This window comes from Coffea eugenioides, chromosome 7, assembly GCF_003713205.1.
Source record: "Coffea eugenioides isolate CCC68of chromosome 7, Ceug_1.0, whole genome shotgun sequence".
Taxonomy (NCBI): Eukaryota; Viridiplantae; Streptophyta; class Magnoliopsida; order Gentianales; family Rubiaceae; genus Coffea; species Coffea eugenioides.
In genome coordinates, this window is record NC_040041.1 from 10897359 (window position 1) to 10922433 (window position 25075).

General features: G+C 33.3%; 2 protein-coding genes across 2 annotated transcripts; both read right to left on the reverse strand.

Annotated features, from left to right (window-relative positions):
• Positions 1–9149: 9149 nt before the first annotated feature.
• On the reverse strand, positions 9150–13957 carry LOC113777838 (probable mannitol dehydrogenase). Its single transcript, XM_027323052.1, has 5 exons — positions 13789–13957; positions 12873–12986; positions 11091–11604; positions 10283–10436; positions 9150–9566 (listed from the first exon to the last, which is right to left on the reverse strand). The coding sequence occupies exons 1-5, from the start codon at positions 13884–13886 to the stop codon at positions 9364–9366; spliced, it is 1083 nt and encodes a 360-aa protein (XP_027178853.1). The 5' UTR covers positions 13887–13957; the 3' UTR covers positions 9150–9363.
• A 5843-nt stretch (positions 13958–19800) lies between these two features.
• LOC113778445 (probable mediator of RNA polymerase II transcription subunit 26c) lies at positions 19801–22708 on the reverse strand. Its single transcript, XM_027323858.1, has 9 exons — positions 21913–22708; positions 21757–21825; positions 21556–21641; positions 21393–21463; positions 21199–21260; positions 21076–21109; positions 20806–20933; positions 20245–20329; positions 19801–20104 (listed from the first exon to the last, which is right to left on the reverse strand). Exons 1-9 carry the CDS (start codon positions 22363–22365, stop codon positions 19995–19997), a joined length of 1098 nt encoding a protein of 365 aa, XP_027179659.1. The 5' UTR covers positions 22366–22708; the 3' UTR covers positions 19801–19994.
• Between the last annotated feature and the right edge of the window lie 2367 nt (positions 22709–25075).

A 25075-nucleotide genomic window follows, 5' to 3' on the forward strand; every position in this document is an offset into this window, starting at 1 on the left:
TAGTTTCAATGACATATAGTGGTAAAGGCAATATCAGAAAGTACATTATGGAAATGTCTCATCTTGCTTCAAAATTAAATGCACTTAAATTGACACTCTCTGAAGAGTTATTAGTACATTTGATTTTAATATCTCTTCCTACACAATTTAGCCAGTTTAAGATGAGTTACAACTGTCAAAAAGAGACATGGTCTCTAAATGAACTCATCTCGCACTGTGTAGAGAATGAGAAAAGGTTGAAGCAAGATCAGATAGAAAGTGCTCATCTGGTGTCAACCACTAATAATAAAAGTAAGGAATTTAAAAGAAAGAAGAAAAAAGGAGCTGCAGATACAGCGCCACAAAAGAAACAACAAAAGAAATCAGATGATCAGGAAAAGAATAGTTGTTTCTTCTGTAGAGTTGAAGGGCATCTAAAGAAGCATTGCACCAACTATCACGCTTGGCGTGCTAATAAATGTATGCTTTTTAATTTGATTTGTTCTGAGGTTAATATAATTTCGGTACCTAGACACATATGGTGGTTAGATTCTGGTGCAACAACTCACATCAGTGTGTCTATGCAGGGTTGGCTGAATTGCCGAAAGCCTAATGGTAATGAAAGATATATCTACGTGGGCGATGACAAAACAGTTCAAGTTGAAGCAATTGGAGTTTTTAGATTATTGTTAAAAATCAGATTTTATTTGGATCTCTATGAGACATTTGTTGTACCGTCTTTTAGACGGAATTTAATTTCTATTTTTGCTTTGGACAAATTTGATTATTTTTGTTCATTTGAAAATGAAAATTTTGAATTGTTTCATGATTCAAAATTGGTTGGTTCTGGTTCTTTAATGCATTACGATAATCTATATTTAATTGATACGATTGTTTCATTTAATGAATCTCTGCATTTTAGTACTAGAGGAGTGAAGAGAAAATTAATCAATTAGAATTCAGCTGCATTATGGCACAAGAGATTGGGACATATCTCCAAACGGAGAATGGAAAGGTTTGTGTCAAATGAAATTCTCGACCCCTTGAATTTTACAGATTTTAATGATTGTATTAACTGTATAAACGAAAAACAAACTAATAAAAGGAGATTTGAAACCAGTAGACTCTCAGACGTCTTAGAACTTATACATACAGATATTTGTGGACCATTTCCTACATCTGCTTGGAATGATCAACAATATTTTATAACGTTCATAGAGGATTTTTCAAGATATGGTTACATATATCTCATTTCAGAAAAGTCACAGTCACTGGATGTGTTCAAAAATTTTAAAGCTGAAATTGAGAATCAACTCAATAAAAGCATTAAAAGCGTCAGATCTGACCGTGGTGATGAGTACTATGGTAGATATGACGGTTCAGGTGAACAACGTCCAGGATCATTTGCTAAATACCTTGAGAAATGCGGTATTGTCCCACAGTACACTATGCCAGGTTCACCCACTATGAATGGTATAACTGAAAGACGAAATAGAACATTTAAAGACATGGTAAGGAGTATGATATGTCATTTTACCTTACCAGAGTCATTATGGGGTGAAGCACTTAAGACTGCAGCATATATCCTTAATAGAATTCCAACTAAAGCAACTATCAAAATTCCTTATGAGTTTTGGACAGGAAAAAAGTCCAGTTTAAAGCATATGCATGTTTGGGGGTGTCCAACTGAGGTAAGGCCTTACAGGCCAAAACAAAAGAAACTGGATTAAAAAACAGTTAGTTGTTATTTTATTGAATATTCTGAAAGATCTAGAGGTTACAAGTTTTATGATCCCACAACTAAATCAATTTTTGAGACAGGAAATGCCCGGTTCTTTGAGGATGTCGAGTTTGGGGGAGAAAATACAGTAAGGGACATTATCTTTAAAGAGCAATATATTAATATTCCCACAAGTGTCATTGATCTTGTTCAGGATCCTATTCCTGAACAAAATCATGACATAACAAATCAAGACAATGTCGAAAAATAAACTGTTATAAAAGTTCAAACTCTCCCTCTCCAAGAACCAGTATCATTAAGAAGATCTACTAGAGAAAGGAGGAGTGCAGTGCCAGATGATTACATTATTTTTTTCGAAGAACATGAGGATAACATTAGATTGATGGAAGATGATCCAATCAACTTCCGTCAAGTCATGAAAAGTTTAAATTTTTAAAAGTGGATCGATGTCATGAATGAGGAGATTAAATCCATGAAGGACAATGATGTTTGGGATCTTGTTTCATTGCCAGAAAGTGCGAAACTCATTAGTTGTAAATGGATATTTAAAATCAAGAGGCATTCGAAAGGCAATGTGGAAAGATACAAAACTCGTCTTGTCGCTAAGAGATTTACACAAAAAAAGGTATCGACTATAAAGAAACCTTATCTCCGGTCTCTTCAAATGACTCTTTTTGAATTATCATGGCACTAGTGGCGCATTTTAATCTTGAGTTACATCAGATGGATGTAAAGACAGCGTTTCTCAATGGTAACATTGATGAGACGATTTATATGGTGCAACCAGAAAACTTTGTATCAGGAGATCCAAAAAATATGATTTGTAAATTTAAAAAATCCATCTATGGGCTCAAACAAGCGTCTCGACAATGGTATTTCAAATTTCATCAAGTGATTATTTCATTTGGTTTTGAGATGAATTTAGTAGATGATTGCATATACCATAAATTCTGTGGGAGTAAGTATATTTTTCTGGTATTGTATGTTGATGACATTTTGCTTGCCAACAACGGTATTGGTCTATTGCATGAAACCAAGAAATTTCTGACTAAAAATTTTGAGATGAAAGATCTTGGTGATGCATCTTTTGTGCTAGGTATAGAAATACACCGAAATCGATCTCAGGGTATTTTAGAACTATCACAAAAGGGTTATATCGAAAAGGTTCTCAAAAGGTATGGCATGCAAAATTATAAAGCAGGTGACACTCTCGTGGCTAAAAGAGATAAATTTAGTCTTGAGCAGTGTCCCAAGAATGCTTTTGAGAAAAAAGAGATGCAAAAGATTCCTTATGCATCAGCAGTAGGGAGTCTAATGTATGCTCAAGTATGTATGCGTCCGGATATTGCGTACATTACTGAAATGTTGGATAAATATTTGAGTAATCCTGGATTAGATCATTGAAAAGCAACCAAACGGGTCTTACGGTATCTACGGAAAATAAAAGATTACATGCTCACGTATCGGAAGTCAGATGAGTTGGAGATCATTGGGTATATTGATTCCGATTATACTGGATGCCAAGATACTATGAAGTCAACGTCAGGCTATGTCTAATTGTTGGCTAGAGGTGTCATATCTTGGAAGAGTGCTAAACAATCCATCATAGCATCTTCTACTATGGCTGTAGAGTTTATAGCTTGTTATGAGACATCCAACCAAGGAATTTGGCTGCGAAATTTCGTCACAAGATTATGTGTAGTGAATAGTATTGAAAGACCACTCAAATTATTTTGTGACAATAAGTCAGCAGTCCTATATTCCAATAATAACAGGAGCTCGACAAAATCTAAACATATAGATATCAAGTTCCTGGCTGTTAAAAAAAGAGTACAGAGTGGACAGTTATCGATAGAGTATATCGAGACAAACTCCATGGTTGCGGATCCGCTTACTAAGGGTTTGCCACCCAAAATATTTCATGAGCATACTGCTCATATGGGTGTCGTGTTATTAAATGATGTACAGTTTTAGTGAGAGTTTGTTATTTTAAACGCTCTTATGATATTTTTTCTGTTATTAAGGATTTAAGAATATTTTATGCATAAATAAAGTTTGGATTTATTTACACTCTGATTTTGGTATGGTTTGATCTCATAAAATTTAAAGTGGACCAGTTGAAAATAAGCATGTTTTGATCACATTACATGAAATTTCATGCTACACATCCATATCATGATTCATGTCATTCAATTATATCAATGTATGTGACCATTGATGAGTCGAGTTACGAAATTGTAACAAATGCCGCTTTGATCCTATGTTGGTATGATTGATGGACCGAATTGGTTAGAGATACATTGTGATAATGACAGTAAAGTTGAGTTCATATGGTTAATTGCGAAACATAATTATAAGGTTACACATATAGTCCAAGTGGGAGATTGTTGGATCCTTAATCCAACATTGGACTTATATGTAAATAATTATGTGTTGCAAACTGTCAATTAATGTTAAACCCAATTAAAGTGATCAAATATAGTTTGGATTTAATGTATCTAATAGGGTGTGGGTCTTTAATGTGTAGAGACTTAAGAGCTCCTATTTCTATGATGGGTTGAAATAAGGTTCCAAAAGGTAACAAAAATGTTACCTATAAATAGGGTTATCCCCAGGTCACAGGTATCATTTTAGTTGTCGTATTTCCTAATACCATAAAATAACTCTTCCCTGATATCCCATCGTCAGGAAAGATACCAAAGAGAAACTAAAGGGCTCTCTCAAAGGATCGGTAAATACGTGTTGACCTGGAAGGCCATCCCAATATCTTTGGAGATTCATATATCAATTTGTCGATATGAATCCAGGTACGCTTCCGTTATTTTATCGTTAATTTATTTCTTAATAATCGCCATATAGGTCTTGGGTTTAATAGGTGGTGGTTTTCACCAGTGGTTAAATTTAGATAACCTCCCTAACATAAGAGAGGAATAAAGAATGCCTCTGCCAACCCAAATTTGCCAATATTTCTTTTGGCTCAATATTTTTGCAAGTGTTCTAACTCTGATGATGTAATTTGCAATAAATTTTCGTTTGGCTGTTAAAACTTGATAAAGAATTTGAGTCAGGATTGAACTTTCCAGTAGCATTCACATAAAACTGCGTTTAGAGTTCCTTCACATTTTATGAAGGCTAGTGATGATTGTGTGCTAATGCTTTTGAGCCACATCTATCTTTTCTTTTTGTGGGAAAATAACGTAAAGAGGAATGCTGTTGTTTGTTATCCTGGTAACTGGAATTCTGAACCTGTTAAAGCTTGTATTTGCATGACTTAACCTCGTTATCTCGACATGTAAGCCAATGAAACCCACCATGATCATTCACCGGATGGTTCATGCAAGAAAGGACAAATATATACCAAAACAATTTGAGGATAGGCTAAGAAGAAACAACTGGGATAAGCCAGATGCTTTTTCCAAATACTTTTATGCATATGTTACTGACATTAAATTCAAGAGCGAATTGAAGGGAATTCGATCAAGTTCCAATAACTAAACCCACCTTGACATCGAGTTTTCTCCCCCCACCTCCCAAAAGATGGCAATTGGGGCGGACACCTGCCCGTTTATAATAATTATATTAATAATAATAATTATTATTATGTATTTATATTAATACAAATTTTTGATTAATTGTACTAATATATTTATACTAAATTACTAATTATACTTTTTATTAATTATACATTTATGCTAAATTACTAATTAGATTTATTTACTAATTATATATTTTTATTAGGAAAAATCGTTCAAAACATCCTTCACATTTTACAAAATGACTTCTTGCATCCTTCACTTTTAAAAGTGTACTTTTATATCCCTTACAAATTCACATTAGTTAAATTTGACCCCTATCTAGATTTCCGACTAGTTTTTAATCTGAATCCACCATGTGCCTTGCTTGTAATCATTTTTGAAGGGCAAAATTGTCAAATCAAAGTTTACATAATCCGATCCATAGTCCCTCACTTTTCACAAAATGAATTATTTCATCTCTCACATTTCACAAAATAAATTTTTTTCATCCCTCATATTTTACAAAATAAATTTTTTCATCCTTCATTGATCACGTGTACGAATAATTTTTTTTTAAAAATTAGTATATATCTATTTGATTTCACCTGAACAATATGAATAGCATGTAATATATCTCTATTTGACATAAACAGGGGTTTAAAAAAATTATTAGTTTTTTACTCATGTTCATTCCTTTTACTCGAAAATTGAAAACAAATAAGATATTTAATTCTAAACATTATCAAGCATTTATATCGAATTAAATTTGGATAGAAAAAATAAACAAAGAAAAAGTATTACAAAATGAAGTAAGTGATTGACACTTTTAAATTTTAAGATAATCATAAGGTAAGAAATTCAACTGTTGGTCTTAAAGGTAGTGAGTAAAAATTTCAGATTTAAATTGCAATTTGTTAGCATGACTATAAAATTCAAATTAACATTGATTAATTAGATGATCTTATTATACAACTTAATAAATGAATTATTACCAAAATAGAAAAGGTTACAAATATTAAACAAATTTACATGGTGAAATCAAATATAAATATATATGGGTTTAAAACAAAATTATTAGATTTAAACCCATGTATATATCTATTGAATAGCATATGCATAACTACAATTAGTCTGTTTAAGTGAAATAAAATAGAGATATATTACATACTACTCATATTGTTCAGGTGAAATCAAATAGATATATACATGAATTTTAAAAAAACTATTTGTATACATGGTCAATGAGAGATAAAAAAATTCATTTTGTGAAATGTGAGGGACTATGGATCGGATTATGTAAACTTTGATTTGATAATTTTGCCCTTCAAAAATGATTACAAGCAAGGCACATGGTGAATTCCGATCAAAAACTAGTCGAAAACCTAGGTAGGAATCAAATTTGACCAATATGAATTTGTAATGGACGTAAAATTACACTTTTAAAAGTGAGAGACGAAAAAGGTTATTTTACAAAATATGAGGGACGTTTTGAACGATTTTCCCTTTTATTAATTATAAACTTTTTCAGGGTGAAGGCAGGGGGTATGTTTGGGCAACGTCCTTCCCCCGCCCCATTGCCGTTCCTACCCTCCCCCCCCCCCCCAAACACAAAAACCGCTAACCTGCCTAGGAGCGGCAATAGAGGCAAGTGCCCTGCGGGGAGTAATGAGGCAACGGGTAGGGCAGAGGGATTTTCTTTCCCTACTTTAAATGGGGTGGGGGCAGGAGAGATTACCCCCGCCCCGTCCCCAACATCACTATGTAGTATGTATATAAATTAGTTTTAATTAGAATATAACTCTTAATTAGCTATCTATAATTGTAATTAATTAAATTTTTATATTATTTTATATACTACTAATTTGGGGGCTATAATCATTATTCTTAAAGCTAATTTTTGACAACTCAATTACTTAAGAAACAAACCTAATCTCTCTTCTTCTTCAAGTTCTATTTCATTTCTCCACCGCGAAAAGGGGTCAATTGACCTACTGAAGTTGCACGTAACTACTAATAGAAGTAGTAAGACCTTGCATATAATTATTATTAGCAATAGTAAGGATACTATCAATAGTAGACTAGTAGTAGTAACTGAGACAAAAGACTCAAAAAAGAAAAAAAAAAAAGAATTACCACAAAATGGTCACAATTGTGTTGATTACTTAGTTTAATAGCTAATTTATGACGAAAACTCATTTGATGATCAAAAGTCGACGTGATGAATAGTTTAATGGCCGCCAAGTTTTATTCCCCCTTTTTTGATAGATTTATACAAAAAATTTTTGAGTTAATGATTAGACGCACGTCATTTAGATTTTCCATGCAATAGTCCATCAAATTAATATATGTGCTAATTTTTTGGGTCCAATAGGTCAAGGAAAAGAATAAGTGGTTTCACCCAAAAAAATTTATTTTGAAAAATTATTGCATGAAAAATGAAGAGAAGTACAGACTTTTTATAAAGTAAAAAAGAAATGAGGTTTACAAAAAGAAAGCAAAAATACAAAATTAAAGAAAACATAAAATGAAATTTATTAGGTATTTGGACCGTATCAAAATATCCATAACTTGTTTTAGTCCCACCCATATTGATTGCATGACCTTTGTAGAAAGCTCGGCGCAAATTCCACCCCTCCCACCCATTTACCATATCTAGGACCATGTAAGTCAGCCGGTCAAGTCAAGCTTATTAAATTAAGCAAACCGATGTCAGTCTTTTCTACCATAAGCATCTTAATCATAAAACATTCTTTTACTATCTTCTTTTTTATTTTGAGGAAATGGAAACAACGACGGATCCAAATCAAACGTGATGGGAATGACAGGAAAAGTCTCTTTAAAAACCAGCATTAAGGGCGTTATAACTAAGGGTGGCAATGGAGCGGCGTTGGGGCGGGAACGGGTGCAGTGATTGTCAAATAACTCTCCAAATAATTTCCGCGGTCCCTCGCCTCCTACCTCTCACTCTGTCCTCATCCCGTTTCTCCCGCGATCTCCTGCGAGAAAAGAAATCAATATACCATATTTATCATATTTAAAAATCTATTTATGTACAGGATAATTTTATCGTTCATTTTATGTCAAAATATTCAATAAAGGCATACTCAGGTACTCAATTTTAGACCATTTAACAAATTGCAAATACTAATAACTAAAAAAAAATTAGCAACCATCAATATCATAAAAATGATATCAAAACATCCGATTAAGATGTAATAGAACCAAGTCACAATTATATGTTCACAATTATATTATTAAATATAAAGAATTGAATTATAACTAAGTTATTATATTGTGTATATATATGTATTATATATACATCTATAAATTTATATATATATATATTTTGTATGTGGGGGATGGGACAGGCGATGGGGCAGGTGTACATTACCCCCCCCCCCCCTTCTTTTCTCTCCCCAAGCCCCATTTTAGGGCACCCTTAGTTATACTTGTAAGGATGAACGAGAGGAATACAGAAAAACTCTACTAGCTATAATCCTCTGCCATCCCGAATTTGCCAATATTTCTTTTGGCTCAATATTTTGCAAGTGCTCTTAACTCTTAACTATGTAATTTGCAATAAATTTTTGTTTGGCAGTTGAAGTACCTAAAGAATTTGCTTCAGGATTGAACTTTCCAGGAGCATTCACAGAAATTGCGTGTAGAGTTCCATCATATTTTATGAAGGCTGGTAATGACTCCATACTAATGCTAATGAGCCACATCTATCTGTTTCCTTGTGGAAAGTTAAAAAAGAAACAAAAGAGGAGTGCTGCTGTATTTGATCCCAGCAACTGGATTCTGATCCTGTTAAAGCTTGATGTTGCTTGAGTTAACCTGGTTGTCTTAAGCATATAAACCAACAAAATCTACCATCACTCTGCCAATTCAATTTAAAGTTGCCAAATAAAGAATGAAGAAACAACAGGGAAAGCCAAGCCAGGCGGTCTTTCCATTATTTTTTTATGCAACAACTGTTATTGACATCAGATTCAAGAGCAAATGGAGCATTTCCATTGGAGGGAATTCATTTGTTTCCCTTTGACATCAAGTTCGAACTACTACTTCAAACCAAGAGAGTTCCAATACACAGCAACAACAGAGGCCTTATAGCAATTTATCAGTCACTTAGGGACTGGCCAGAGAATTCGCCACGTCAACCACGAATCGATACCTGACGTCAGACTTGGCGAGCCGTTCCATTGCTGAGTTAATTTGATCCATGCGGATAAGTTCAATGTCAGCAGCAATGTTGTGCTTTGCACAAAATTCCAGCATCTCCTGTGTCTCTTTCATGCCTCCAATATCACTTCCCCCGACAAGTTTCCTTCCTGTGAAGGCATTGAAGTTGATAATACATAAGATGAGGCTATGACCGTATCAGTCTTAAAAGATTGCAGTTGAACAAGTCATATATCATATAAACTGAGGCAGACTGTTCTATTAATATTTTATTTCTACAGTTGTGTTTATGAACCATCTAAACAGAAACTGTGTGCCCGCCACTTCAATAAGACATTAAAAATCACATCAGATTTCTGGGAAATCGCAAAAAAGTACTGAGTGTGAAAGGCATATATCACTATATTGTATGGGAAATTACAACTAAGCTTCATGAGATTTTTGATAGTTATAACGAATGTCACGTCATACATAACAGAATTAGGATTTCAGGAAAATGTGTTCATGCACATTACAAGTGCAACTACATTGACTTAAAGTTTCGTCCTTAAATCAGCATCCAGTGTTAAACTGAACAGAACACTCAACAAGCCTAAAATTTATTGGAAGGCCGACAAAGGGAAGCCAACAGACTTCACAACCTAAAAATGTGACAAAGAAAGTTTCTGATCAAGTTAATACTTGGAATTGCCATGCTATCTTCACCGTCATTTGGCTGAGAACCAAATTTGAATGCATTAAAAACATACTCAAGTCTTTCAAAAACTATAGGGAAAGCAAATCCAGTGCTAGAACTGTCAATGACAGGTATACCTATGTCATGTTCTTTACAATGTAATGTGACTTAAATGATTATCCGACTTACCCAGAACTAAAGGGAAGATAGGCAGCTCTAGGGGCTTATCAGGCAGGCCAACAGTAATAAGCTTTCCATTCATCTTCAGCAAGCTTACCAATGGAGCCAAAGGGTGAACAGCAGCAATGGTGTCAATGATGTAATCCATTGAACCTATAGCAGCCTGCAGGAAGCAGAAATTGGAAATTTAGAGCCACAGACATAAACTAAAGTTACTAAACCTTTTGCCCCCAATATAGAGCAGCTAATTGGCAAATTCAAAACCATCCACATGTAATGCAAATATCAAGTACATGATACAAAAATATATCCAGCGTAGTAAAGACCACTGCACATCGACATAGTCAATATAGTCTAAACGGAAGTTCACCTTCAAAAACAAAGAACTTAAAACTATGACTCAAACATTGGCAGCCAAAAATATAATAAGCCATGGCCAATCGACCTAGCATGTACAAAAAATATAACCTAGCCTGTACAAAAAGCTACTAGTCAATAGCCAACATAGTCTAAAAGGAAGTTCACTTTATAAAACAAGGGACCTAGAACCATGTATTTTGGCAGCCAAAAGTATAATAAGTTTATTGCCACATGGGAGTAGTTTGCATGAGTATGACTATGTTGCCCAACATGGAGGCTTATTGTAACAATTCCATCCATCATCAACGAATTAGCCAAGGGAAATGCATTTAAATGAATTACTTAGCAGGTTTTATATCTATTGCACCTAGTGAAGTTCTGCATGACAAGTAACTCTACAAATTCAATGGTCAGGTGTGAAGATTGCCACTCTCTCCATTGTTACTTTTAGTCTTACCTTAAACTTTTCTGGATCAGAGCTGAGGAGGAAAGAATCAGCACCAAGCCTGTCAATGGCCTCTACCTCCTTCTTTGGGGAGGTACTTATGACAGTAACCTTAAGCCCAAAAGCTTTTGCAAGTTTCACAGCGACATGTCCAAGACCACCAAGCCCAGCAACACCCAAATGCTTGCCAGGCTCAGTCATTCCATAGTATTTCATTGGGCTGTAGACAGTGATCCCAGCACACAGAAGAGGTGCCCCAGCATCAGCAGGTAAGTTATCAGGAAATCGAAGCACAAAGCGTTGGTCAACCACCACAATATCTGAATAACCTCCATATGTCTTTGTGCCATCTTGATCTTTTGAGTTGTAGGTTAATATCACTTTAGGACAGTAATTCTCCAAGTCTTGTTGGCAGATGTCGCATGTCTTGCAGGAACCTACAATCACCCCAACTCCAACTCGATCACCAACTTGGAATTTCTGGACACTGCTCCCAGTCTTGGTGACAAGACCAACAATTTCATGTCTGCATAAATATATATATTGAATTTCAGTTGAAATATTGTTATCATGAAGACACACTGGTGAGATTTTTTTTTAAATCACAATCATTTATGATTAATAAAATTTCCAATGTAAGACTATTATGGAGATCTTGACACAAAGACAAGATGCTTTGTTCTCTTCAAGCAGTTAAAAGGCTGCATTTCCACATCCTTCATGTTTGCTCACCCCAGAAAGAAAGGGAAGAAGTACACTGTCAGACCTTGTTTTTCTTCTTCTTTTTTCTTTTTTTTTCAATATTTTTTCCCAATAGATCAAGTTACCACAGCACATTCAACTATGCCACAAATTCACCGAGAATCAAGCCAGTAATCTAATGGCTAAGTGGATTTTCATGAATGCACAAGTACATTAGAGAAGTAAACCCCTGGGCGTGGAGAGATGTGTGGTTATGTTTTACCGTTTTATGTAAGCAGCTGAAAGAAAATCCAGCTACAAAAAGGAAAAGCATAGGTTATGAAGCTTGGAGAACATAGATGACAACTGACAAATGCATGGGAATTCTAACCACCAACGGTTGCTTCCAAACAATGGCAATCCCATTTGGACCTAATGCATTTGTCAAAGTCCAGGTAGTTGTAGAACAACGCTGCATTTCATACATAGATCACAGTAGCTTTGATGCATTTAGCATAAATGAATGCAAAACGAGATTGAACCTCCATAAGTTACTGACAAGCAACAAATGAAGGTAACCAAGGATACAACTCGAGCATATTGGATGGAATACAGGTCTTGAAGCCACAATTGAAGAAACATGTATAGCATGAAAAACAGCTTGAAATTATACTCCTTAGCTCTGTGCTGCCTTCACCATTCAAATACAGCAGTGACTGAAATGAGTCCTCACGGGGCAGGCATATGAGTGCCTTCATATAACTTATTTAAATTGATGAAGTTCCAGCAAGAAATGAATTATCCACTTTGTAGAAAATGAAACAACTCAAATGACTTGAACAATTAAACACAGTAGTAATTAGGCTGAACTGTAAGACACTCCTCAGCAGGAATCTTCTATTTATGGTGTCCCCGAAGGCAAAAAGAATAAAATAAAAACCATCAAAGCTTGGCATATTATGACGGTGTATCATAAAAGATGACAGGAAAAGGAGCCACAATTATAACACCCCCTACATTACTACTAATATAGCAGGACAAATGCAAGAACCTCTTTGATAATAAGCAATGTGCAAGCATTGTTAGACACCAGATTGGAGATAACTATCATACCCTGGTACAATTGGGTAATTTGTGAACCCCCATTCATTTTTTGCAGCATGCAAGTCAGAGTGGCATACTCCACAGTAAAGAATTTTGATCAACACGTCTTCAGAACCAAGTTCTCTGCCAATCAGGGAGACAGGATTGTCAACTTACAATACCAAACAAGATATTCAAACTGACATGAGAATGACACCATAACCTAATATCTATGAAGCATTTGCACTGTTACATCAAGAAAAGGTCCATAGAAACCAATATTTGAAGCTACCTAAGCCCCACAACATAGCACACTTAAATGCATAGTTTCCGTCAACATCCAGCACTGCCGGAGTCAATGACAGAACATCAAGTTTAGGCTTCAACTACTATATTCGTTTTACTAGGAGGAGGAACTAAGAGAAGTGACATAGACACTGCTTACTGGTCAGAAACCACAAAAATCACAAATTGATTTTTCAGAACTACTTATTGACAACCTTCTAATCAAACCCCACAAATTCTGTTCAAGAAAATCAACAGAAAAGGACAAAAACAAGAAAAAAAAAAGGGTCAAAACACTTGAACCACCCCCCAGAAATGACACCTTCGCATCTGTACAAATATAAATCAATTTCATATCTCAACATCCTATCATATCAAAAATAAGAGTGTCAACAAAAAAATACAATTAACAAAAGATAAAAGATAAAAAACTTCGGCACAAAACCTGACATGCAAAACAGAGGAAGCCCTTCTGGAGTTCATTTCGTAAAGTTCAATCTTAAGAATCACGCCATCACCAAAGTAACAAAGAAAGGAACAAAAGGGAACTGATCTTGCTGAGAGAAAATGTGTATAAATAATATTCTGATTAGCCTATATATGATTAAATAAATGCATTAAACATCATTGCAAACGCATGTAAAAATTGCTTTGCATGAACCTGCGAGAAAAATTGAAGGGAGAGAGACTTCCAGAAGAATCTCTTGCAGCCCAGCCAAAAGCCTTTTGAGGGTGCTCAGTTTCTGGTGTTTTCGCCATTGTCTTGTTTTCTATGTCTCTAATGTAGCACTGTACTATGTTTCTGCTCTGTGTGTCTGCGTTGTAAGAAAACAAAATACTGTAACGCACTATATATCAGAGCAGGAGTCCATTCAGAGCGAAATGCGGCCACACGGACGGTTGTTGGAAACAGACTTTAATATCTTTAAAGGACCTCAACCACTGCAACTCTGTCAGCACTGCCAATATTAGGATGGATTTTTTCTTTTTTTTGGTATGTTAAGATGAACTAGGCCTTTTTTTTTCTTTTTTTTTTTTCCCTTTTTAAGAAGAGGCTCCTCTAATTGAATTTTGAACCTAGAGAAAGTTTATCTAATAGCTGTAATATACATCCTTTTAATATTAATATGGAATAATCTAACCATACTACTATTTTATTTCATTTATGTTTTTTTGCTGGGGACAAATACTTGCACGAGAATTGAAGTTGTGAACGCGTCTAATCGTAGTAAACAGATATATTTAAGTTTGTTTGATTATTTTAACAACTTGAAATTGCGTTCAAACTTACCTGTTTTTTCTATCAAACAGAATTTAAACGATTTTTTTTTTTATTAAACAAAGCTTGAATTGAGCAGGTTCAACTTTTTACTTGTCAGTTTCAATTTTATGCTAATAACGCCAAATTCAATCTGAACTTCAAATTTTATCAAACTCATTTCAAGTATCAAATAATTTAGTTCATTGTTGGACCAAAAAAATAAAAATGTTGAAGCCCCACTTGGAGGTCCTAGGTTGAAACCCCAGTACTTAGAGATCATTCCTAGGTTCAAATCACCTAGTGCTTTTTGATAAGTTAGTTTAATCCTGCCTTAAATATAGGGATTTAAAAAACTCTGCATAAAATCTTGGGATTTAGTTATTTAAATTAAACGAACATATAACCATTATATAACACTAATAAAATTTGTTAGCGAATAAAATAAAGCAAAATTATTAAGAAGTGATAAGTGTCATATTGTCAGAGTATTAGAAACCTTTTAGAAACTCCAATAACTCAACTGGTGAATAGGGATATAGACAGATAGATTGGAATGATATTGGCTAAATTGACAGATAGATTGAAATGATATTGACAAAATTTAATTGTTTGATTAATTGTAACAAATTTTCTCATGATTTTTTACCTACTTTGTATCACACTATTGACCAAATTTAGTTGTTTGATTAATTGTAATGATTTTTCTCAGGTTTTTTTTTTTTACCGAATTTGTATCATACAAATGTTTGCTATAAATTGAATGACAAGGCAAGCATAATTGATTGAATTTTTGAGTATGTTTATCCATTCATCAAAATAAAAATAAAAAGATACAAACAAATGAATCCAAATAATTTTAATTAAAATAAAATAATTGTAAGTAAATGAATATATTGAATCCTATACTCATTAGTTGGGGTGGAAAGGATGTAGAGAGAGATTAGAATGTTAAAAAAATAAATTAATACATAATTGGAGATAAAAGTAATAGAGAAGAGCCTAAATATATATTAGAATTGGCTTAATCAATTTTATTTTTTTTTAAATAGTAATCCTTCCATCCCCCGTTAAAAAGTATCATACTTTTTATTTTTGAATATCTCAAAATATTTATCATTTTATCAAAACCAAAATTACTTTTGATCTCCTTTTTCAATGTTATCATTATTTTTATCTATATTTCATACTAAATTTAAATTTCAAATTTGAATATTTCACATTAACTTTAAGAAAAATTTCACTGACACCACCATCAAATTACTATTTTAAAAAGGTTGGAATACAGGGGAGTAATTTTGTCCCATAATTGTGGGAGAGCCTAGAATGGACGATAATTCAAGGACTAGTAAAGTGGACCTACCACTTTCCTGGCCTTTGTTGAACAGGAATGTGCCTCTCATCTCGTGTCCTAAAAGAACTCTAACCCTCCAATTTTAATGTTTCTATAATCATGAACGAGTACATTATGGATCCGAGATTTTTCTATACATTTGCAGTCTTTAACTTTTTTTTTTTTTTTTGTTATACAAGTTGGACTTCGAATTTGAACTTTGGTTCCATTTAAAAGAAAATTACTAGTTTTATTGTTTACTTTAACCATTTATTTTTTTGCACTAGCATATCTAAGTACGTGATAATTAATTTTAATTCGAATTTAGATTTTATATTTTGTATACGTAATATGCATCTGTTTCGCTAATGCATTCACAATCAATGTAAAAATGAATTATTAATGCTCAATTTAAATCATAAATGGCTTCATGTAATGTACTAATTGCAGCAAGATCGGTCATTTATTTCTAAGCCCAAAAAATTTGCCTCTAAGAATAGTGACATTGACGGAGGAAAGAGTGGAATTTCAGTGGCCCTTTATGGACAAGAATTTTTAGCTTATACGCATAAAAGAAGTTGGTTGGATGGCACGCCATCCGACCCAATCCACATCAATTCCACCACATTTTGACGCCGCCATCAATTGCATGTCGACAAAATTTGGCTTAATTTCAGTTTGTACCCATCAACTATACCTAAATTTTTGCCTTAGTTTCTAAACTTCAAAATAGGATATTTTAGTTACTAAACTATAAAATTTGTTTTACTTAAGTAAGATCGTTGAGGAAATGGGTCTGATTTTATACTTATGTGGGTACACTTTATTGTAGAAGTGATAATTTTCGACACGACTCGAACCTGATACGAAATTAGCGGGAGTGAGTTTACTCTTCACAGGTTCGAATCAAATTCGGATCAGACCCAAATGACTTGTTAAGCAAACAGGTCTAATTCAAGTCAACGCAGATTGGCCCATTTTATATGTAATTTTATAATTTAATTAATAAATTAGAGGCAAAAAATAAATAAAAAAAAAATAACTAAGGCTATAAATTAGTATTACGAGAACGGAATCATGAATATTATATGAAAATAAGATATTTTATTTGTGAAAGTGGCATAGTTTTTTTTGTTCATGATTTTTTTGTACAAAAAGAAAAATAAAAAATTACTACAAGATTGGGTTGCAATTTTCTATATGCTTATGGAAACTCCATTATAAAAAAAGAAAACCACCATACTACCAAAATGAGAAGGTTAAAAAAATAAAAAGAAAGTTAAATAAATGAATCTTAACCCGACCTGCCACCGGACTCGATTGCCACCCCTACTTTATAGACAAAAGTGTGACTATTGTATACTTCAGAGTTCAGAGGTTAAGGTGGAATAGGTTTAATCTTTAGTGACTAAAGTGGGATAGGTGCTACAGTTTAGGGATTTAAGTATCTCACTTTAAAATTTGAGGATCAAAGTGAAAATTTAGTTATAATTGAAGGGTGTAAAGTAGAATTAACCCAAGAAATTTAGTAGCCATAATACTCACTGTCTATCCACATATTGTTCACAGCACATGGATTCCTTTTGGAGATTCGATGCATGTACTTGGCTCGAACTTTAGCCCTCCTGGATCAAGTTGTATTGTGACAAAGAGCCCATTTAGAATTTTATTTGTGGTATAGATTTGTTTGATATTAATTGTACTCGTATCATAAACATATTTTTTTTATCATTTTTTTATACTCTCAACAACATTTTGATTTCACATATATTATGTCATGAAAAATATTACTGTAATTATTTCAAATAATATTATTGTATTCCAACAGTATTATGCATCCATAAACTAACAACATTTTTTTTGTACTTTGCCCCCTAAATTATTTGATTGTCATATTTAAGAATCATATACTTCAAATCATGCTAAAACCACACATTGCTGTTGCTTGAAAATTGATGATATTTTAAAATGATTTTCAGTGAAAGAACTGCAGTACTGTTAGTTTACACCGGTTAACTAAAATACTCTTATTATTCATTTAAAGGTATTAGAGTCATTTCATTCGGACGATGCTATCAAAATTGATAGATTTTCAACCGCTCAGAGTACTCTGCTATAACTTGATAGTAGAAGCACTAATTTGCAAAATTTTGATATTTTAGCAGTGCAAATGGCAATTATTCCATTCCGAAATTATAAAACGGGGTGAAATTTTAGTAATTTATATTTCAGAGGCTCTATTTTTCATTTAAATCCTGTTGATGAAAACAACATGAAATGTGAAATTAGGTATTTCATTACAGTGGTTTTATACACTTTTTATTATTTATTAGTTAAAAGAAAAAAAAATTCATTCTTAGGCATTCAACTTTGACAACTACTATGTACTAGTTCTAAATCTTTTTGAAAAATCACTCTAACATGTAAATGAATCCAAGTATTTCTTTTTTTTTTAATCTACTTTTTTAGACATGTTTGGGAAAGTTTATTTATTTATTTTTTTAGGGAAAGTTTATTTGAAGTGTAATGATACCAAATATTTTCTCATGGACTTGGATTTATTGGTACAAATAAATAGTAAGATTAAACAACCTTTTATATTTCTTGTTCCAAATTATTTTCAACATTTTATAGTCAACTTCAAAACAAAAAATAGTCAGTGATGCTTATGATAACGATTTTTTAACCATAGTTTATTTATGCATCATCAGAATATCATTTTTTTTGGATGAAATTTTTTCTTAAAAAAAATTCTTTTCTAAGTTTTTATTGCCTGCATGACATAGAATAGAAATACTTTTGGGTTTGTAATTTGTCTCAAAGCTAATTTTGTTAGCACCCTTTGATGAGCATCTAAAGCTTTACACTAGATGTATGATATAATCCTTATTGAAATTGAAATTCTCTTTTTCTATTTCTATGTGTCATGTATCTAACTTGTTTCTCTTAACAAATCTTTAAAATGTCAAAAAAAAGGAGTTATATAAATTGTAGCCAATAATTTTTTTTTTGAAGTGATTATCCGAATTTTTTTTTATTCAGATTCTTAGTGATAAAAAAAACTTTCGAGCTAGCGAAAAATTGGTAAGCATATTAAAAGGCTATATTAAGTTGATTTTTATGATGCTGCAAAAAATAGTTTTAAAAATATGAGACCCAACTAGTTCTTGTTGTACTAGATTTGGATTCCCTTTTGAACCAAAAAAAATGAAAAAAATGTAAAATTATGTTTAGTTTGGTAAGAGAAAGTGAAGTATAATTTTTTTTTTTTTCAAACACTTGCCGAATCTTCAGCAACAGAAGCTGGAGAAGAAAAAGGAAGAAATTGGACAAAGCATGAGTAGGTTGAGGAATTGCCTTCAAGGATGAGATTGAACTCCCAATCTGCCAATGTACATTAACAATATAACAACTCGAACAATTTCCGACCAGTTAGGCAGTAAATGTATTACAACTTTATAATTTTTTTTGTACAAAGAGGAAACATATTTTGGTAATTGATTCACTAGATGCAATATAAACATTATTGTCTTTCGCTGTTCCTTCCAAAATGTACCTAAAATAAACTAACTTTAAAATTTCCTAACCATCCATTTGAATACCATAACGGGTAAGATTTCAACTAATAAACCATTCAAATGTGTCATATTTTTCATTTTGAGATGTTCCAAAATGTTTATCTTACCGCTTTCAATTTCTTCTTTCAATGTTATCTCCACCTTTATCTATATTTCAAGCTGAATTCAATTTTGAAATTTGAATTTTTGAGTGTAAATTTAAAAACAAATTCACTAATATCACCGTCAAACCTCTATTCTTCAAAATAAAGTTAAAAATCCTAAAATGTCATGAATAATTTGGAACAGAGAGACCGTATAGTAGTGGAATAGCAAATAAAAATAACTTTTTTGAGGAAAAAAAATATCAAAAGGAGTTAATTTCATTTGCCAAACTTCAAAAAAATGTTTTCAAAACCATGAAAAATCAAGAGAATAGTTAGAAAAATAGTCATAGCTTTTCCTTTGTTTTTTGTGAATAAAAATTTATGCACAGATTTAGGAGAGCAAGCAGCACCCTATGAGTTGCTATTACTCTTTAGTTATATACCAAGATAGTAAATAAGACTAGTAGTGGTAATCAAAAATATTGTCTTGGTTTAGTGGTGATAAAAATGCAGAACGGATTTAGCCACTTTTTGGCAAAACCCCATTAGATTTCACAACAACAGGAGGAAAGCGGGAGGTCTCGCAATTTCTTGTTCCAATTAACTGACAAATCAGCGATGATGCCTCCCCTGAAAGCCGCCTTTGTTCTTGCCAAAGAAGGCATTCTTGGGTTTTGGCAACTCATGGATATCCATCACTTGTATTGTCCTTTGCTTTTTGGCTTCACAAAAGCAAAAATACAACACAAAAGGCGAAAACCAATCAGTACGAAAGCAACCAAAACCCAGAGAAAAGTATTCAACACTATCAGCACCAGTATATTACTAATAGTGTATCAGATTCAAAGTGCAAAAACCAGACCATTTTCAGCTTCTTGGTAGTTCTCATGCAGCCGCCTTCTTGCTGAATTTAGCTTTTCAAGATCTATGGTTGGTTCCTTTGATCTCTGCACAATCCCATTACAGTAATTAACATCATCTCATCTTTCAAGCATCACACACATCTTTTCTAGTTCTCACTTCTTTTTTGGGACAAAACAGAACTTTGACTAAAAAGCCACATCTGTAACTACAAGTCAACACCACTTTTACTGAGATGCAAAATGCCATCCATCAAAATCAGCACCTATCTTCAATATCAAGCACAGTAATGCCAAAATACAAATATGTTCATTCACCTAGTCTCTTAGATCTACAGTCCTACTGAAAACTAACTTAAACCTATCCAGGTATTCACTTGAGTTTACCCATGTCAACCATTAGACATTAGTTATTTACAACCTAATCTAACCGTGTAAACAGAATCTCTATGCATAAGCTGTACCAGAATCACCTAATTTTGAATACTGTAACCCAAGCAAATGCAATGTACATATACCATTTCACTTGTATAGACATTTATATAAAAGTTTGAGCTAAGTACACTTGGAGGAGGGGCAGAAGCAGATTTGTGAACTGATTGTGGTGGTCTTGATGAAGCTTCTCTTGGAGGAGCCGGTTTTGGCTTTGTCTGTGGTTCGGAGTAATTCTTTTCTGAACTAGAACCCCCATCTAATAAAATCAGCAAAGAAAACAAAACAAAAAGGAAATCGGTATTACTACCATTCAAAATATGACAAATATAATAGAAATCAGCATTACTACTGTTCATCAAGTCTAATATAAAGTAGCAAGAATCTAATTCTATTCTTACTTCGCGGGTTTGGAGAATACCCAAATTCAGACCCCTGCAAAAGATATGACAACTTTAGAACCTCCATCTCAATTCTCCAAGTCCTCATTACTGATTTATGATCAAATTACACTTCATTTTCACCTGATGATGACCATTTTGCTGAGTTTTTGGTTGAATATTTTGTTGAGGTGAATCACCATCAGCTGCCAAGACCACAATTACCTTTAATGAGAATTCACATCTCTTTACTTACTAAAATTCTAATCCAATCCCACAGTAATCTTACCAATCACTGATTTCTACAAAAATTTTAAAATACTCAAAAAGAATAATACCAATGAGGGCTACTGATCCTTGATCAGGCTGATTCAACCTCACCCATTCATCTACAGTTTCCTTCCAATTTCTGCTAAAAGTAAAAGAAAATCAGATTTCCAATATCACTATAATAAGTATACAATGAATTTCTAAGTTGCAGAAAAATGATGCAGATTAAACCTGACGAGTAACTTTGCTAATTTTCGAACTTCATTAGAAGGATGTTGTTTCCTGAATCCACTCACAACTCTCCCTATGTCAGTTTCCTGAATAAAAGAAAACAATTCCAAATTTCCAAAATTCACGCAAAATTAGCAACAATAATACTTTCACCATCTACAGAAATTCAACTAAAACATGGGGAAAAAAATTGAAATTCACCTGAAGAGCTGTGAAAGTAATATCCATATCCACTAAAGTTTGCAATAACTCAACCACACTTTCTTCACTCTACATTAAATTCATCAAAAAGTTAGCGAAAACAGCGCAAAAAATTGCTAAACAAAATAAGGAAAAAATTAGTAAAAATTTGCTAACCTGGTCTGGATCTTCGAGCAGTTCTCGAACTTTGACAATTTTCGTCTGCTCATCGTCGAATAATCCTCCGAAAGGATCCATCTCATTATCTTCATCTTCATTTTCATCGTTTCCATGACTCGATTCCGGAGTCAACGGACTCTTACTATTACTACTACTACTCCGATGACTTTGATTCCGATTTTGCTCTTTGTCCTTTTCCTTTTCCTGCTGCTGCTGGTGCTGCTTCTGGCTCGGTGGCTGAAGATAATCGTCCCCGACGTCGTTCGAGTGGCAGTTCCGGCAAACTTGACCGGAGGGGCTCGGAAAGTAAAGCTTCTCGACGATTTTATCCCGCCGATCCTTCAACTCCTCGCTGTAGTCTATCCCCGCCACCGTAATCGCGGCCTCAATCAACGACCATACATCCACTTTCGATTTCGATAATATCACCCGAAATTCATCCAAATCCATCGTTTGACTTTTTTTTTAAATTAAATTCAAATTTCTCTTTTTTTTCCTTCCCTTTACAGAAAATATTCGGAATTTGCTAATTTTTTTCCCTGACGTGAAAAATTATAATTACGTTAGCAGATCTGAGTCTGTCCTGTTTTTAGATTCCTCAAAACGGCGACGTATGGAAGCAGAGACACGGAAACAGTAGTAGTACGATCTGATCTGAGGGCATTTTTAGGGAAAGGAAAAGGGAAGGAGCAGATCTGGTGTTGTTGGTTTTCTGATAGACCCGAAAAAGCTGTGATAAGAAACAAAGAAGGAAAGAAAGAAGGAAAGGATGAGGGGAAAAGTTCCTTTGGCCCCTTCAGAAGTGGATTAGTATTAAATTTTGTAATTTTAGTTTATTCTTTTTGGGTATGATTTTGGTTGAAGTTAGTAGCACTAGTTGTTTCTGGCAATTATTCACCAAATGAATATTTTTTATGAGAAAAAGAATATGAAAATGGAATAATTCTATTCAAATTTCTTTCTATTAGTATATGGATTTTCAAGGGAATTCAACTCATGCCATTAGGATTATTCGATTCTATGTCTGAGATAAAAGATGTTACATTTTTTATGAGAAAATTTATGTATTTTTGTTTTTGAGATTAAAAAAAATTTCATGAACTCGATTATTTTGTTGGGAATCAGACTCGCAAAATAACCCAATCCCATGTATTAAATGATCTTTATTTTTACTTGTGGATCTCTGCTTAGTCTTTAGGCCTTTTTTTTTTTTTTTTGGCATATATACTCTAATGCCTTTTTTTTCATTTTCTTTCTCAAAACCACTAAATTTTGTAGTTGACTCGAAAAATTTTCTTATTTTATAGTCCTAATGTCATTTCATTTTCTTTTCTTGTCGGGAAGAATGAAGGGTTAATTTGGGGATTGAATAATGCAAGGTTAAGCCACAAAAGCACTACACAATATCAGTGGTGTTAGGGTTTCAATACACCGACATTTTATAAAGTAGTAATCCGTTCTTATTAACTAAAAAAATAATTTGTGCCGACGCGCTATAAAGCCTGTATTAGTAATAAATCAATTATAAATATCATGGCACTAGTGGAAGGCATGTTACAAGTATCTTTACAGATTGTATTGCATGGATTTGTTATTTGCTGTTGTCTACTCTCTTCAACTTTCTCTCTTTTTCTATCAGTTTTCAAAAGCAGAAAAACTTATCCTCAATAGTATTGTCTTCTTCTGATGGTCATGCTTTCGGTTTATTGTCTTTTTAGGCTGAAAATATGCCAAAATCGTGAGTTGAATGCTGACCTCCTGGACAGAAGCATCCTATTGATACAGCAATATGTGTCAAGGATCAACAGAATCAGTGGTATTGCTTTCATATTCAATGCATACAACTAGTTATGAAGAAGTATGAATCCAAAGTGTAATTTGGTTTTTCTTTTTGTTCGTTAACCCTATTTGTAGTCCTTTTTGTTATTGCTTTGGTTTTTCATTTAGATTACAAATCTTGGAGCTTAATGTTATAATTATACTCCAATTCCATATATTTTGGTTTCATATAAGTCCACATCCACTCACTATTTCCAATTGGATATTGTTCAAGAACTAAACTATGCTTTGCACAACTTTTCTGAAAAGTTTGGAATATCAAGATCTTTGATTGAAAATCTTACACAATCCATATATATATATATTTTTTTATCGATATATCTTCCTCTTCTTTATTTTGAAAAGTTGAATTACATTTTTGTATCTTTCATGCATTTCATAAGATAAGATTGGAATAATTAGAGTATGCCATACTTGCCTTTGAATGTTGAAACTACATGCTCTAAAATTTGAAAGGTCTCTTTTTTTTCGTTATTTTCCTAATAAGGAAGAGGTGAAATTTAAAAAGCGAGGAGAGGATAGAGAGGCTAAAATCCGAACATCTAATTTTTGAAATTTCAACCTCTAAACCAAGATTTGAAAGGTCTTAAACTCCAAGAGTTAGATAATTACCATTTTTTTAAGTGACATGAAGATTTTTTTTAGGGAAGTTATGAAGATTCACCATGATTTAAAACTAGATTAAGAGTGCATTTGATAAAACTGAATTCTGAATTCATTAAGTTATCGAATTGTTAAGTATCAAATCTAATACATTTGAATGCATATCACATTCAGTGATAAGTGAATAGCTTATCACTTAAATTAATTCAGATATTTAATTTTTGGTTATCAAACGCGTCTGAATACATTAAGATCTGAATTCATTAAGTTTAAATATCGAATTGAATTATCAAACAAACCTAAGTCTACACCCTAATTATGGTCCCTCGGTACCTTTATTTTTTTGGGGTTTTCTCAACCCAGTAGCGGGGCGTGCATGCAGTCAAGGGGGATGTGTCCATTTTGAACTCCATGGCGTAAATTCGTACAACGGCACGCACCGTTCAATGTAAGTAGTATATGGTATACACATTCCTATTGCAAAGTATTACAAACTGTTTGGGATGAGTTATAAAACATTAACAACAATATCGTACATTCTTTAGAGCAATTGGACTGATGATTTTTCTAGCTCCAAATCCATAGAGAATAGGGTCGGTTACATAAGCGCGTTCTTGACAATGCATGCAATCCTCATTAATCATTATGGCATGTATCTTTACAAAGAAAGCCAGATTTGTTGTCATTTAGCTTCTTATTTTATTGACTCTCTTAACCA